This window comes from Echeneis naucrates, chromosome 14 (assembly GCF_900963305.1).
Source record: "Echeneis naucrates chromosome 14, fEcheNa1.1, whole genome shotgun sequence".
Classification (NCBI taxonomy): Eukaryota; Metazoa; Chordata; class Actinopteri; order Carangiformes; family Echeneidae; genus Echeneis; species Echeneis naucrates.
In genome coordinates, this window is record NC_042524.1 from 4,343,534 (window position 1) to 4,360,936 (window position 17,403).

The following is a 17,403-nucleotide window of genomic DNA, read 5'->3' on the forward strand; positions in this document are numbered from 1 at the left end:
GTGGGCGAGGGCTTATTCCTGTGTAGCACTGCATCAAGGGCATAGACACACACGTACACATGCGTACTATACGCTTTCTTGTGCCCTAATTGGCCAAATTTAGTTGAATGTGACAGAGAAACTAAAACAAACACAATTCGAGGAACGTCTGGTTGCCATGGGAATGCTTTCAGTGAGCCTGGTGGTGTTTATATGTCGAGGTTTGGATGATAATAAGGACAAAGTTAACTCCACAGGGGAGGAGGCGGTGGAGGGGATGGATAATCAAAAACCACAAAGGTTCCCTTTGTGTGGCTCCTTGTTAGTTACAGAGGAAGTGAGTGAACATGGATGTGAAGCACAACGACAACCACTGGTTGCCTTCAACCTTTTGTCACCAATCACGAGTTAATGACCGGACACCCTTGGAGGATGTAGATAAAGAGATTAGGAAATTACATTACTGGCCAGCGTTCATTTCATTTCATAACTGACGTGCATCTTCTTACTCAGGTACGTGTGGAGGGAAAATTTTCTAACCACAGATAACATGATTTTACAGATGCACAGGTGCAGACTGTGCATCTGATCGAGGCACTGGATCAGCCTGGAAAAAAAAATTATAGGAACAGGAAGAATATTCCCACAATAAACTGGATGCATCTACTCCAGACAGCAAAGAAATCATTTCCGGGGGTAAACAAAAAGGCGTTATGAGAGGATTATGCTGAAATCTGTCCACCTGTTTACAGCCGCAGCGATCTGACCCTCGATCACAACGTCCTTCTGAAATAATCTGAAATGTTTTTGAAAATAAGATTTATTGTTGGACTGATCATACAGTTCATGCATATTCCAAATGACAGTCTTAATGCCTTCCCAGGACATCAGTGACTTTAAGCTCTGCTAAATGAATCTGCCAGATTTCCAGTTGGGACGAAAAGAAATGCATATAAGCGGCGTGACAAGACTGACTTGATAGGATTAAATATTTTATGGGGATTATTTATCTCATGTTGTCTGTGCTGAGATAAAGCTCACCTGCTGCAGTGAACCAGGTTGTATTCACCCTTAAGACAAATGCTATTTTCTCCCCCCCCCCCCCAAAATAAATAAATAAAAAGCACCCAGCTTGAGTGGAGCATTTTCTTCCAAGTCCTAGTAATGTGCCACTCAAACATCCACAGTAGGATACAGCCGCTGTGCTCCAGAAAGTCAGCGACCTGAAACCTAAAGTCAGGCAGGTTGGAGAGCAGCGAAAGGTGTCTCACTGGTTAGCAGCACTGAGGTTGTGGGTTTAAAAATGTCAGCCTCTGGAAGCTGCTGTTCTGAGTTGAGTTTGAACAGTATTTCCTGTGGGTTTCCTTTCGGGGTGTACCGACTTCCCTTCGCAGTCCGCGGACATGCCAGACAGGTGAAGTGGAAACTGTGAAGTGCCCACAGGTGTGAATGCTTGTATTCATGTGTTGGTCTGACCTGCTTCGGTGATGTTTCCCTGCCTGTGGTCCCCTGATGCAAGCTGGCGCCCGCTTCAGCAATCCACTTACACAGTAGACCTGAATCGGAGCAAATACAGAGAGACAACGGGGGGATATGGATACGTTAGATGGCACTGCGCCCGATCATAACTACCTGATGCTGGTATGTGCTATCAGTTTACCGTCGGTGGAGAGAGACAGGTTTTCCTTGGCATAACCAAAGTCGGTATTCAAAATATAAAATAGCTTTTTATGGCAGTCGAATTCTAAGAAATCCATTTTATCCAACACTCTGAAACAGTTCCTGACTGTCTTGAGAGCTTTCTTTTCCCAAAAGGCCTTCACAATGTGACATTTTCTTCAAGCTACACTGGTGGTGAAAAGTTTTACACCATCACCATTTTCCCAATTTTTATTTCTCAATTCAAATCGATCTGCTCTCGCTAATAACGTTGCATGGTATAAATGTGAGTGATTATATGCATTAAAAAGGGTTTCGTTCACCAAACATTGAAAAAAACTTTTATATTTAATAGAAAACTGACTTTTTTTTTAACAGCTTTCCTAAAGCTAGATGTTGATGAAAGTTACTGCAAACCATTCCTACAGCTGCCCCCACTTTTGTTGGTGACCACATCTTCTGATGCATGTTAAGGACCATGCGGCACTGCGGGAGGTTTTTAGAGAAGCGATTAAAAAAAAAAAAAAGTTTACTAAAAGGAGACAGACTGGTTGGTCTGCGGTTCGTCCCACAAACAGATAATGAGCCAAAGCATTAGAGGAACCAGACCATGGCTTCACATGATGGAAGAGCAGCACAATCTCCAGACACAAACCCAACGGAGTCGGTTGACCAGAAGGTGGAAATCGAGCAGCTTGCGAGTGCAACACATTAGAGGGACAGTGTGTGCTGAGACAAACTTTCTGAACAATATTTGATTTCCAGAGCAGATTGTTATTTTATTTTCAAAAACTCAGATTTCTGTTCTGTGTTTAATGTCGGAAAAGACTGATATTGACCTCTGAAAAAAAATCAAGCAACAGGAATAATGGAAGCGTTGTCCGACGTGGATGATTTGCACTTACACCTGTTGGTGCCTATGCCAAGTCCAACACAGTCTGCTATACATATTGTTTGTTTAGATCTTTCAAGATGATAATGTTTTTCTGTACACCGGCGGGGTCTTTGTTTTTTTTCTCTTTTACAAATCAAACACAATGAGCTGTGACCTCCGTACCACGAGACACATGGTGAGAGTGAGATGACGGCAGGTCAGCGCACCTGCTTCTTTTGTTACCTGTAAATCTGGCAGCATCTGGTGTGACTCGTTCCCAGCGTGCAGTTGTCTAAACCTGCCTTCACATCTTAACACTTAAATACTCCTAGTTACCAAACACCTGTTTGTTTTGCCCGTGTTTCATAGTTGTTTAACATGGAATTTAATTCCATTTACATTCCCTTTGTTCCCTGTTTTCACTGGGAATGCCGCAGCATTTACATTCTGTTATCGGGGAGGCAGCCATGTGTGGATGTCACGGGTGAGCGACTCTGTACTTCACGGTTGCAGTTCCATGTAATTCTTTAAGCATTTCTGCACATAATGACTAGAAATTGCATGTTAATACTGGGCGTAAAGTGGCTTTAAATTCTATTTGGAGCATGACTAAAAGTTCATCTTGGCTAATATATACAAGGGACATAATGCAATGCAATAAAGAGAGCTATATCAGAATCCATGTTGATAAGTGAATCTACACATGTCCACTGAGTGAGCTAAACTGAGAGGACAAAGCTGAGCAGCATGAATGGAGACAGAAATACATAACACTACCTAAAGTGCTGTATCTATTTATTCCTGAATGATTCAGATATTTCTGCTGCTTGTTTTTATGAAGAGGCTCGTAAGCAACCAAACAAATTAATAGTATAATTATAAAAATAAATAAATGATTAGACAAAGGCCCTTTGGAGTTACGTCATGTATATCATAATGACATGTATCAGGCTTTTGTCAGCAATGCAGGTAAACAGGAAACTACCGCTGGCATTTGTCAGTAAAAGTAATAAATTCACAAACCTTTACACTTGATTGAGCAAATGAAAGTGACTCTGTATTTGATCCAACTGGAAAATGTACAAATGGTGTAAGAACTTTGTCATTCAACAAAGGCACACACATACAGTAATTTTTGTTTGCTTAACCATGGTACATTTTTTTTTTTTTTTTGTCTACATCACTGACAAAAGCCTCACAGGTGTTATTAAGATATCCGGTAAATGATACCGGACAGTGGGGGGGAGCTTCATTTCAACATTATTCAGGAATATTTTTATCATGATTGCACAACTCATTTGTGTGGTTGCTTGTGGGTCTCCTCATAAAAAAAAAAAAAAAAAATGCGTGTAAGTGTGCGATCCAACACAACGACATGAAATTCATGATCCCATTTACACACAGCACTGTTGTCATTAAAATGGCTGCTTTAATACTTGGCGTTAATAAATGCTGTGCCAATGCATGTGGCAGGTGTGTGTGTGCGTGTGTGTGTGTGCGTGTGTGCGCGCACCAAACTCTTGCTAAAGTTTCGGAAGAACACACGTATCTCTCCTTTTTTTCCTCTCCAGTTTATAAATGAGCCGGGAGATCGTGGTGGATTAGTGTTTCCTTAATATGGGATAGTAAAGGTATATATTTTAATGTTCTTCTTTAATTATTTTCGGGTGGTCTACCAACGGTGTGGTATTATAAATGTCAAGTATAATCAGAGAGGGTCACTGTCACTCATCAATACAGAAAGGATTTGAAACCGATTTGTGTGGAGCAGTCTTATTTAAAGCCATCCCAGCCTGTCGTGGGCTCAGATCCGGTGGAGGCTCTGTTTATTCGTGTTGCTCTCCTGGCTCTGAGCGACACCAGGTTCAGTAGTCTCTCGAGCTCGTCCCCAGAACCTGCCAGACCGCTGGAGCCGAGCCCTCCGTGATCCTCCTGGGACTCCCTCCACTCCCCTGTCTCTAAGTCCCACGCCCTAAGCGGGGGCAGCAGCTGAGCCGGGTGCAGGTTTAGGCCTGGGGGGCTTGATGGGTATCCTTCGTAGGCTCGTCGGGTTGGGGGTAGGGTGTCATAAAGGCTCTCTGCGTCTTCGTTTTGCTCTGGCTCGTGGCTGCACTCTCTGTATTCCTCATACACAGGCGAGGAGCCGTCTTCACGGCTGTCGGGGCCGTGAAACGGCTGCATGTCTCTGCGGTCCTGGTGCCCGCCCATATCTCTGCTTCTGCTGCCCGTGCGCTTTCCTTCCCCTTCATATCTTCTCTTGTCTTCTCTGCCAAGGATGCATTTCCTCTCCCACTCACCCGACTGATTCCTCTCCCACTGGAAGGTCCGCCTCGTGCTCTCCCCTCCCTGCTCTTGGCTTCTGTCATAGCCCATCATTCTGTAGTCCAGCTGGAGAGAGCGCGTGCTACCTCCACGTCTGATGTTCTGCTGGGTGTCACTGAGGTCGAAGTGAGATCCCACCTCTGGTGGACGCAGACGCGAAGGTGACAACCAGCTTGAAGTCTGGCTGGAAGACTCCCAGCGGTACGCTGAAAAGAAAAGAAAAAATGCGGAAAGAATAAATCTTTTTATACGGTTTCAGTGTGAAACAATTCCTTTTTAATGAAACAACAAGATGAGTTGAGAAAGTGATCTGAAATAAGATATGCTCTAAGTGGCCTGAAGCTTTATTTCCTGGATAAACTGAAGCTGCCAAAACGGGAGGTGTGTAGTTCTCACTTGAAACGTATTCATTATGTTCGGTCTGGATTGCCCAGCGCGAGAGCGAATGAGATTATTTATCTAACAGGATCAGTTTGGGAAAAGGTGCCATGCCAATAAATCACTTCTGCACTAAAACAAGAGTATCACTGGAATCTTATCTTTGGAAGCTAAGGCAGGTGATTAGAGCGACTATGCTGCAGTGCATCAGTTACAGTTAAAAATGTTCCCAATTACTTCAGTAACCCCTCGCCCTGCAGAAGCCACAGCTGCTTACTGCAGGTGGAAAACCATAAAATCAGCGTGTCGGGATCTGGACTTTTACCAGCACCTAATAAACAACCTCATTTACGTAAAAGAAAAGATATAAGCCATTAATGAATAGGCTCTCTGGCTTATTTGTATTTTTCCGCCTCTTTAGTTTTTCGGAGGGAGGCTCATGAGCAGCTTTGTCTCTTATTGTGTCTGTTTTTGTGTTTGTGTGTTCTGAGGAACTTTTCCAGTGTGTTTTTGCGCTTCAATTCTCATTTACTATTTATTAATGTGTAAACAAAATCTGTCTGAATGCTTTTTTTTTTTTTTTTTTGCATCCAAGTTCATGCCGTTTAATGGACTGACACAGAACTCCCCACTAATCCCCTACTTCCTCCAAACTACGGCATGCAGGTTGCATAATTCATGGTTAGGTTAATGAGCTGTGAGAGAAAAAAAATATCATATTGATGAAGTGAGAGAAGCCTGAGGGGTCACCTTCTGTGTGGGATGGAGAGTACACTTCATTAGCAGTGTGAGCTTGTGGTATATAATGCATGACACATGCATTGACAGGGATATCTAACAGAGTGGCGTGCCAGCACACCACAAAACATGTGGGAGTTCTCACTGCATGCCACGGTGCTCTTTCTGCTTATATTTTCAAATGAAAGGTTAAGGAGAGGGAGTGCGCTGGGGGCCGGGGGCCGGGGGCCGGGGTGGGATATAACACAATGCTCTTACAATCCACAGAGTATTCTTTGATGAACTCTACGCAAATCTCATCTTTGCTCTGCAGGTGGCCAGTTGCTGTCAGTGAAAAGGAAAACAAAACAAATATCTCCTGGGACAGGACGCCTTTGATGATGAAATCTTCTCATTGAAAACAACTGAACGCAGACAGACAGTGAATCAGGACGTGGAAGACAACACACCGAGTAATGAGAGAGGGGAGCTGGCAGGGAGACATTTAGTGCGTGGCAGATACATATAAACAGAAATAATATACATATACATGCACGTGCACTGTACACAGGCGCATGCTGTAATAATGTGCATTTGGCTGCCACTATATGATAAATGGAGACTGAACACTTCAGATCCCATTTCCAGCATATCAGACGCTGTTGTTATAAATGACTTTTTTCCTATCTCACTTTTCCTTATGCAGCTGTTTCTGCAGAAGCCAATGTTTGTTATACACGTACGGTGGCCCTGAGGGCTCAGTACTCCGCAACCTATGCAAACACATGCCAACAGACAAAACACAATTCAGAAAACATCTTCATCATTTTGTAAACAAATGCACACCGCAAATATACAGCAAACTGCAGAGGCACAACCAAATATAGAGGGAGCACTTAAAAGCAATGAATGCAAAGTGTGTATTTGCAGTACTGGCAGTGTTTGTGTATTTGTTTGCTTTGGGTATATTTGAAGAGAGTTGTATGTATATGTAAGTTTCTGTAATTGGTTGTGTTGTTGAGGATTTGCCTGTATTTTGTGTATTTGTGTGTATTTTCTTAAACTGTCTTACGTTCCACTCCCAGGGGTGCACGGCCTTCGCCATTGTGTCACTTCAGTGAGGACAGGCGCATGTAAAATGAAACTGTCAGTGTGTTATATTACCACAAACACACTAAATCCAATATTTATTAGGAGCAACACGTTCGACAACGATTTCATTCATCGTTTCATCCTGTGTCTGAATTGAAGCTTCCTGTGCTCCAGCTCCAGCAGGCTGACACTGACACAGCCATAAACATAGTCTTGCTCTAAGTAATGAAATGCTTTGCCGACCTAGTAAATTACATGCAATTGACAACAAAGGGACTTGGTAGCTTTGAGCCACTTAATATTGGTTTTACAACTGTGGCACAGAAACACGGGGATGGGGATAGGAGGGAAGAATTAGATCATGACTGCCCTCATCTTTGTTTAAGTAAAACCACGCATTGGTTAAGATTGGAGAGTCAATGTTTAAGCCTGCAGATGATGCCCCATTTACTGTGAGAAAGAAAGCGTTTGAAGCTGCCATCTCCTCTGTGATTCTGTGCGGATGTGAGACTTGGCTCAAAGAGCCCCTAAAATCCACTGAGACCCTCCACAAGGCCGGGGAGAAAACTTTGCTGTGCTTGGAGTGAGGACGACTACACTCCACTTGAGCAAGCATAATTCAGCATGATTCAAATGATCACAATTAACTATTCAGTTACATTATTCACCTGCATATGCTGCCAAGTAACCTTCGGTGAAAGATTTGTTTTACAAAGCCAGAAAGAACATTTTTATTTTCTAAGACAATAATCCAGTATTAATCAGCCGCACAAGCGCTTTTAGCTCTGTAATTAAGCACATAAACAACGATCCAAAAAGATCAATTGTAGATCTTTGTCAGCTTTCACCAGCTAAGAAAGCAGAAACACAAAAGCTTTGATTGGAAACCTATTTAGTAAATAAAGAATTTACTAATTAGTTTCAATAATTAAAAAAAACCTGTGGTTCGACCTTGGAATGCAATATTGAGTTTGGAGACACACTGGTCTTGCTGACTAACAAAAGAAAAGAAAACGCAGGGCTGGCTGCAGCCCATCCCAGCTCACTCTGGGTGAGGTCGGCAGTACATGACAGGGCCAACGCACAGACACGCACAAACACTCACACAATTTAGAGTCACCAATGAACCTAAACATGATGTGAATGGAGGAAACCCCTTCAAGCACGGGGGAGAATGTGAAACCTCCACACAGAAAGGCCCCAGGCCTGGGAACCGAACCCACAACCTTCTTATCGTGGGGCGACAGCGCTAACCAGTGTGCCGCTGCGCTGCCCCAGTAGGGTGATTTGTACAAATCAACGCTAACACAACTTTGCTACTCATGGTTGTGGAGGGGTGTCTAAAAGTCAAACAAAGCTGAGCACAGATAATCTCAACCAGACAAGGTCAGAAGCTTTGATAGTTGATAAATTCCTCACAAGAAGGGCTGCTGGAGTCAGTGATGACAATGAGATCAGAAATCTGTCAAGGTTTTGTAACTGATAGCCATAAGCTGACGCCAAATATCTTTCACACCCCTTTGAAATCCCACTAGAATTAATGCTAATTAGCCACAGCTCAAAAAATTCTTTTGTTGTTGTTGTTTGTTTTTTGTTTTTTTGCTCTAGATTTGAAACAGGACCATCTGTCAGACTTCAGCCACAGATGGAAGTCAGGAAACACAAACCAGAAAAGTGGGAGTCCACATTTTATATTCAAAGTCTGAGAAATGGTAATCAGTGCTCTACTGCGTATGATAAAAGTATTCAGAGGAAATAATGTAAAGAACACAAAAGGTTGGGATTTTGGGGGGATCACAGCTTGAGAAATAAGCCAAAGGGGTGGCAAGTTAATAAGATGTTTTGCCGTTGCTTTTCATCTCACTCACCAGGGCTGTTCCGCTGCTGCTCTTTGTCCATGTTTGACACTACAAAGGGAAAGAGAAAGCAGAAGTCAGAGAGACAAACAATGCTGAAACGCAAAGGGGGGAATTGAAACACAGAGAGATCCAGTGTCAGTGTCAGGCGCTGACAAAAATATTGGAAATCTAAGCAGGATGTTTTTTTGTGAATAATAAAAGGGGCAGATTGAAGCGCGAAGGCTTGGCTGCATCAGTACATTATATCTCACTGAACAAATGCTTTGACTTCTGAGGACACACACAAAAGACACAGGGGAGACAAAAGCATTCTTTCTTACCTTCACTCTCGATGTTATCAACAGCGTCGTTGACTAGACGTATGACTGTCACAATAGAGGCTTGGCAGAACGCAGAAAGAGAAGAAGAAGAGAAACGTCAGTGTACTTATGAATAGGGTAAAGTTTCATGTGCTGGGTGTAGCTGGCACATGTGAACAACAAGTGACAACAAGGAGACAAGTTGGTCCTACAGACATGTTTGTGTGCATCTGACGTGTGTGTGTGTGTGTGCGTGCGTGTCCTGTAACGGGGTGGAAGCGGCATTACGACTCTTTTCTTTGCTGCTACACTAATTAGACAGGAAACACAACATCTACTGAGTTCCCCGTCTGAAAAAACACACACACCTGCACGTGCACACACGATCATTAGCGAAGATCAATGGTATCGAGTGCTCTTGGAAGAAAGACACCCTATAGAAGCCGAGAAAGAAGTTGAAACAGTTTTTTTTTTCCCAGCGAAGGCCTGTGCATTAACCTTTAATGCACTTGATGCATACAAGAGGACTGTTCCTACATTAGAGGTTTTTAACTACATCAGTAGTACCCACCCTTTCTTTTTTTTCTTTGTCTCTGATATGGTATATTAATTGATGTCTACTTGCAGACCCAGTTTTTCCTCCGCCTCGCACTGTTTGTTTTGAATAACTTTTCAAAGCCGTCGTGTGATAACACTATAAAGACACAGTGGTTTGGCTGGGCTTACCATTGTCATCAAAGGACTCTGAAGTGAAGGAGCTGAGGGAGTGTTCTTCAGACGTGGAGTCGGTGAGACAGGCCACCTCGTCCAGCAGCTCTGGCATGTCTAATGTGCAAACACATGTAAAACACAGGTAGAGTCAGGTGAAAGCAATGCTACATTTTCTGGGATGAACTCAGATCTGCTCTTATTAGGTCCACCTTAATCCTGCTCTCACACACCTACATGCACGTTTAATAGATTTTTCTGATCAATCCCTCTGTACACTTTCAGGCATGACTTCTAGTTAACATGAGGATTTTGCAGTTTGATGGTATTTTGGAGACTTAGTCTTTTTAGCTCCCTTTAGATTGAAGCAGGCGTTTGATTTAACTCAGACCGATGAGGACCCTTATTAAGGTTGACTGGGCTTCGGTACACATTTGGGAACTGCAGAATTCCCCACGTGTTCCGAAGAGACCTCATTACAGCCTGGTTAAACAGATAAAATGGCGGCACGGAACAAATACTGTTGGGTTCGGGTATCCACGTGTCCCTTAATTTTCTTTATGAGCATGCCAAGTAAGGAGAGCCTGACTGAGTTACCTGTGTATGACACACATCACAAAACCATTCACACCTAAAGACAATTCACCTAAAACCTGGTCTGTTTTCAAAGGTTGTCCAACTGCTGTGGAAAGCAGATATTCCACATAAATCCCTGCACCACCCAGGAGACTCCAGGTTTACTTATTTAATACTGCCTGCATCAGCTTGAGTCATGGAGGAGCGAACACCACAGAGTTACTTCTGGTGCAGCAGTGTGTGAAACACAAAACTTCTCAAAACAAGAGTTATATGGGTGCATGTTGGACAAAGGCAGCCTGAAGTGCAACCGGTGGGAAGTTGTTGCAGAGCAATGAATGCTCTCTTGTCTGATTACATTTCTTTTGGAAGAAACTGCCAAACTTAAGGTCTCCAGTTAAATGTAACTTCCATCTCAGAGGCAAAATTTCAAATAGATAAACACTTGATGCCGGTGTGATGGCTGACGTTATTTTAATTTGCCAAGCAGCTGTTACAAGGGTTGTAATCTTTAAAATTACTCTGAATTGCCTCTGAGTGATTATCAAACAACTGCCAGTGGGACAGAACAGGTAATTTGAACATTAGTGCTCAAACTGGGGGAAAGACACTGGTATCGGCTCTAAAAACAATTCTATTAGGAATATAAAACCACTTGGATATAAGAACTGCCAGCTCCCCTGACGTGATTAAAAGTAGCTTTGGAAAAAACTGAAAACGCTGGTGGATCAAGTAGGAGAAAGCAGAAAGTGAAAACAGTTTTTCACAGCCTCCACTGCTGAATGCCAATAAGACTTCAAGTACCAACCTTACTGTGTGAAGTCGATTGATCAATGATTGACACCTTAGCATTTATCAGATATTTCCTTAATTAAATCCTAACTTCTTTCATCAAAGGAAACACTATTCCAGAAATCATGCGCTGATGTTTAACAGATGAAATTCTTTCAAGGCCACCTAAATATTTAACATTGCCAAACAGCTTATCCGGTTTTTAAACAATTTGCAAGAGTAGCATTGCTTGTTTGACAAGAGTTGTTTCTTAAAACTGGAGAGAGCGTGTCCCTTTCACGCTTGTTTGTCGCATCTTCTTAAAATTTCCCTGTCTGTTTCACACAGAACAGACACTCGGAGGCTGCTTCACGGTTCAGTGTTTATGGAAAACTAAAATGCTCTGTCGGGAATGATAGCAGCAGGGCAGCACCATCAATCAAACTAAATAGGAAAGCCTCTAATTCAGCGTGGAGGTGGTAGGGCACTTTGAAACATAACTATGTTCGAGAAAGTTAAAGAAAACTAAATCTTTCTTCATTTTCTATATATTTTCTTTCCCCAAACATCTTATTTGTCATTCAGCCAGAGACTGTCCTGCCACGTGCCAACATTGGCAGCTGTGCCTGAGGTTGTGGACCTGACCCCTGCTCTAATCCTGCTACTAACTAACACTGCCAAACTATTTTCCCATCCTGGTAGCAGACTTTTTAAATCCCACACAGTTTTCCGTAGTGTAGGAGCCATTTAAAAAGTTTCTCACTTTTCTCGACAAGGTAGAATCATTTCTAACTTAACAGCTCACCTTTTTTTTTTTTTTTTTTTGGACATCTTTCCCACTGAAAATTATTTACAACATTTTATTTGGAATTTGAATGAAGACCTGAGCACTTCCCTTTTGAGAGTATATTTGCAAAAAAATACACACAAAAAAAAAAGAGAAAAAAAAAGGCTTGATGTGTTCGCAAAGTATCCTCTAAGTTTTTAATTATTCATTTCATTTTCTTTATTCATGAAGCAGCAGGTAGTGACAGAAAAATGACCAATGTGCTGCCTTGTTAGTTTATGCCTCATGTATTGACTTGTGCCAAGCTAGTGCAATATTCATCATCAGACTTGTTAGCGGTTTCCGTGGTATAAATAAATAACTGTTTTCAATTGATTGACGAAACTGCCGGTTAATATTGGTCTCATTAACACAAACATCCGGGTATTATCATGTTATTCTTATATGCCTCATCACATATTAATGGTGAACTCCAGGGACAAATACTTCACTTTCAATTTTAACTGCAGATAGTCTCAGCAGGGTTGGAAAAAAAAAAAAACAAACTACATAATGTATTTCCCATTCCTACAGGAAGGATAATTAACGAGCAGGAAGTTTCCACCACAGGCTGTATTCTTCAAACAACTAGGTGGACAGAGGATTGAAATATGTGACATTTACTTTACCACTGAAATGCAAAGTGGCTATTTCATTGGCACACACCAAACTCTTTATTGGCAACTAAAAGTTAAAAGATCAAAAAACGTTGTGTTGTTTTCACTCACACCAAAGGCAAACTTCATATAAAAAAACGGCTGAAAGCATAGTAGGAAAGTTGACTTTCTTTGAGGAGAAGTCTGCCAACTACTTTCATTTTGACTTTACTTTTTTTTTTTTGGTGGGGGGAAGTAGGACAAGAACATAGGACATCAGTTCTGGCTGATTACCCTGACCATTCAATCAGAAGTGCACAGAAGATGTAAGAGACTTATCCTTATACAGGAGGACGTAATTGCCAATTTCAACAGTGTAACAGAGGAGTCAGTTATCTTATCATTTACCGCTCCCAGGAAGTAAATAGTAGACCTAAAATGAAATGATAGCAAAATAAAAAATGTTACTTCTTAACCACCATTGCTCACTTAGGGCCATTTTCTTTGATGTGTGTGATCAAAAGGCATAGATCAACGTAGAGGCAAACTCCCTCGGTCGACATGGGTGCAACACAATGAATTCATGGCCTGTGTACACAGTGCCTTTTTTTGATCAGAGGTTAGAAAGCGTGCATATACGCATAAAAGTGTGTGTGTGTGTGCGTGCAAGTGGTTGCAGTCTTACCCTGTGGACTGTTATCTCTCTGTGTTCTCTCCAGCTCAAAAGCTCTCTGCCCCCATTCCTCCTCTCTCTCATCTCTCGCCCTCTCCAGCCCTTCCCCTCTGGTCTCCTCGCCCTCCCAGGACACTTTGTGGGCCGGGCTGTGCTCTGACCGGCAGGCCGACGCTGTGGGGAGATTGGGTGCCACGCTGCACACGGCGATGCCCCTCCTATTGGCCAGACCTCGCACGTTAGACATGTCTGAGAGGAAGCTGCTCAACTACGAAAGTGAGGGGGGGAAAAAAAAAAAGCAAACATGTAAAACACTTGACGGATGTTTAGTAACAGTCTGTATTTTTCTTATTGGGAATAGCTGCAGTGAAAAGTGCAACAGTGAGGGGATTTTACTAAAACTCTGCTTTTGTTCATTCCTCCCATTCATGGAGCTTAAACGTTGTCCAAAACAATTAAACACACACACACACTGTTTCCTCACATAAATTCTTTCTAGTTAAATCTGCAGCAAGAAATATTCCCCGAAAAACTAATTTAAACCATAGTGGCCAGCTAATTTTTATCGCCTGAGATTTTTTTTTTTACCTTGTAACAAAAGTTAAATGTCATGAACTGAAAATCAGAATGAAATATATTGAATTTTAGGTATAGGTATACAACAAGAGGGTCCAGGGTGACCCCACCCTTGCCCCATGTGAGCTGGGATTAGCTCCAGCATCCCCTCTGACCCGCTAATGGATTAAGCAGTAGAAGATGAACAAACGAATGAATGAAAATAGAGAATTCAAATATACATGTGACTCAATACTCATTTTAAACAAATAAAACTGAGTTTGACCAAAAAAATCAAGCAAAACTAAATCATAAAAATCAAAAATAAAAAGAGGAAAATAAACTTTAATTATTAATATGCCCCCTAGTATAGTCTGACCTTACCTGACTGCCCTCACTAGAGGTGGTCCTGTCACCGTCTCCACTCCTCATGCCCTGGCTGCTGAGTCCTCCCGGTAAAGGGGAGTGAGCGTTCGGACGCACCATGACCTGAGGTGGGCCTCCGGTGCTGCTGCCCATCTCACCGTAGGTGCTCGTGGTAGCCGGTGACCCTGATAGACGCACAGCTTTAAACTCGATCCCTTCTGCCCCGATGCCAGTCTTGCGCAGCATGTAGCTGGTCTCTGTGGAAATAGCTGAGACACCCATCACAGCCTGAGTCCCTGGCCCTGGGTCTGAGTCTTTCCTGAATTTGATCTTTTTCCTAAAAGCGACGAAGAGTATGAGGAGGAGAATGATGACAAAGGCAAGGACCCCGATGCCAATTATCTCGCCTGGTCCGACATAAGACAGCGGCTCCGCCTGGGCAACAATAAAAAGGTAAAAACATGAATACAGCTACACGTAAAAAAAAATAAATAAAATAATAAAATAAAATGCCTATCCCATCATTTTCTGGTGGAAGCATAGCAAGTCCAGCTTTGGGGATTTTAATGCTGCTTTAAAATGACTGAGGTGGTTCAATGTAGTGAAGACGTTTGATGGTGGACTGGACTGTCAGGCTCCCAAGCTCAGCAGGATCTATTTGAGTCAAAGCCGTTCATATGCAAATGCCTTTTAAATAAGTAATTTGCTATTAGTAATCATGTTGTCTGCTCACATTGGTGATTCTGTGTATTTTTAGACATGACAACATATCATTTTTTATAAGCTTCCATCTCCTGAAGCGCTCTTTTAACTTCACTGTACTGGTTTTGTGGACTGGTGCAGTAAGTAACAAGCTTTCCTGCTTCCTCAACACAAGTTCACTTCCTGCAATATCTTCACTGCTGTGGCTCAGTGAGTTCTTTTGCTTCCCAATGCTGCTCTGCTGGCATTCTGGGACTTCAACAGTTTGCAATTACCGTCCTCTGTCTTTCTCACAGCAGCAGGTATGTTACGTGAGTGGGTTGTAATGCTTTTACCCCTGGAGCCTGGAGCAGGAGAGAGCCACAGCGCTTTAAGGTAAAGCTGCCCGTGAGTCCTACAAATGGGTTCCACTGTACTCACAGAGGAAATCAATAAATCCATCATTACACTGGCTTTGAGACATTATCTTGGTGTGAAATTAAAATGTTATGTCATATGATGTTGGGTTCATTTTCTAAATCTAAAGGATTATGACAAACACATCTCAGCTTGGCTGCATGGAGAAAATGATTGTTGATTTAATAGAAAACATTAGTGGTAAATAAATGACTATAAATAAGTATGACAGCTAACACGTCCATCAGCTGTAAAAGCTAACGAATGCATTTAGTTGACTTTGGTTGCTTCTCTTAGCCTTTAGGGGAATAATGAAAGCACGCTGATTCTCACAATGTGCATTATCAATTGAGCTTGCAGTTTTAGTAAGCTGTGTCATGCATGCCCAAAGTCAAGAGCGTGACAACTTCAAATGGAAACCGTGGTTTATCCATTACCACACTTAAATTCATCTACTATGGAGAAAAAGATACCAAGCTGGCAAACAAACCTTCTGGGAGGCCAGCGCACACTTAAAATTCTCAGCAGCTTCCCTGAGTATGTAAAGTCTAAATGGGTGCAAGCTGAATACACAAGAAGCAATTTGATAACACCTGAAATTCACTCCAGCATCGATTGTGTTTTTCATACTTCACCTGCGTGTCATCCCCCAGATCTCCAGCTGCCTGATCATCACAAAACTGACCCTCGTATCCCTCCGAACAGTTACAGTAGAACGCCCCGAATGTGTTCACACACTCTCCTCCGTTTCCGCACTCGTCCTGGTCACACTCATTTACATCCTCATCGCATCTGCAGTCACCGTAAAAAAAAAAAAAAAAAAAAAAAAAAAAAGTCACCATGCACAGAAGTGCTGAAGATTTATTTGATTCAAGGTGAACCAAACAAATTATGCCAATGAGACAAAAACAGAGGGAGAAAATTAATACTTCTTCTCTGAGGGCTTTTCCTTTGCTAAATGAGCAGATTATCTCCACCAGTGTGCTTTCCCTCATTTGAGTGGGCCTGATTTTGAAAATGTGCCTTACAAAGAAGACTCACCCTGTTAGATGGTGACATTAATTCAAAAGGAAAGTCACAAACACAATTTTTGTCAGTCAGACACACACATGCATGCTCATCTTAGCTTGTCATTTCAAACATGGTGTCCTGCTGTGTGGGAGATAGAAAATACTTGTATGTCTCTCTTCAATTATTTCTTCTTAATGGGATTTTCAAAACACTATACATGAACGAGTGTGATGTGAGAAGAAAAGGCATTTCTGAGTGGTGCGAGCTTGCTTGTATAACTATCCAAAGTTTTGCATTTCGTGATTAAAGTGCAGAGAGCGCTGAATCACATCCAGTTTACCGAACAAGGCCTGAATATTGTGGACAGTGATACCCATAAAGAGTGTAGACCTTAATTAAAAAACATGGATTCAGCCTGCTTATCCAATAATAACATAAATTTTACTGTGACTGAAATGAAATGAAACATTTGTCCACATTTTTATACCTTCACAGCCAGTTATATTTAACATCGGTTTGTTTGTGGAAGACTGGAGTATTTGGTTTAATTTACCTGTTTATCAGAAGCTGATATTAATCTGATAATCTGCTGCCTAAAAAAAAAAAAAAAGAGTATTTCTTTATCTTAGTTGTGATGCCGCTAAATTCTATTTAATCCAACTTAATTAAAAGCATTTTTACAATGACAAAAAAAAAAAGGCAGAACTATTTTCTATTTTGAGGGAAAACTGCTCTCTAGTGGTGGATACCGTGAACAACCACATGAGCAGAGAGGTTATTTCAAAGACAATTACTGAGCCGTAATTAAGTGGGAAGCTATAGAACGATTATAGGCTTTTCTAAGGAAATGGTACTGAATTGAAATCGAAAGACTAATTCACCTCACACAGTAACAACGAAAATAATACAGTTGGTGCCGCAATGTTAATGTGGGTTAGTGAGAAAATATGTGTGTGTGTGTGTGAGTTCAACCCAAGTTCATTCCTGATTCAATGTGTGTGACGACGGAGACGTTTGTGTGTCTAAATCATCACTGCTGTTACC

The 17,403-nt window shown here is 41.9% G+C and overlaps 1 protein-coding gene across 1 annotated transcript in view; it reads right to left on the bottom strand.

The window, feature by feature from the left end:
* Positions 1-4,285: 4,285 nt before the first annotated feature.
* fat3b (FAT atypical cadherin 3b) overlaps positions 4,286-17,403 on the bottom strand; it is a 60,472-nt gene continuing 47,354 nt past the window's right edge. Inside the window, exons 47-54 of the mRNA XM_029519717.1 lie at positions 15,984-16,140; positions 14,269-14,679; positions 13,342-13,597; positions 9,906-10,004; positions 9,201-9,260; positions 8,890-8,928; positions 6,209-6,274; positions 4,286-5,040 (exon numbers count right to left, since the gene is read on the bottom strand). Of these exons, the coding sequence (XP_029375577.1) occupies positions 4,286-5,040; positions 6,209-6,274; positions 8,890-8,928; positions 9,201-9,260; positions 9,906-10,004; positions 13,342-13,597; positions 14,269-14,679; positions 15,984-16,140 (1,843 nt within the window). The remainder of the gene's footprint in view (positions 5,041-6,208; positions 6,275-8,889; positions 8,929-9,200; positions 9,261-9,905; positions 10,005-13,341; positions 13,598-14,268; positions 14,680-15,983; positions 16,141-17,403) is intronic.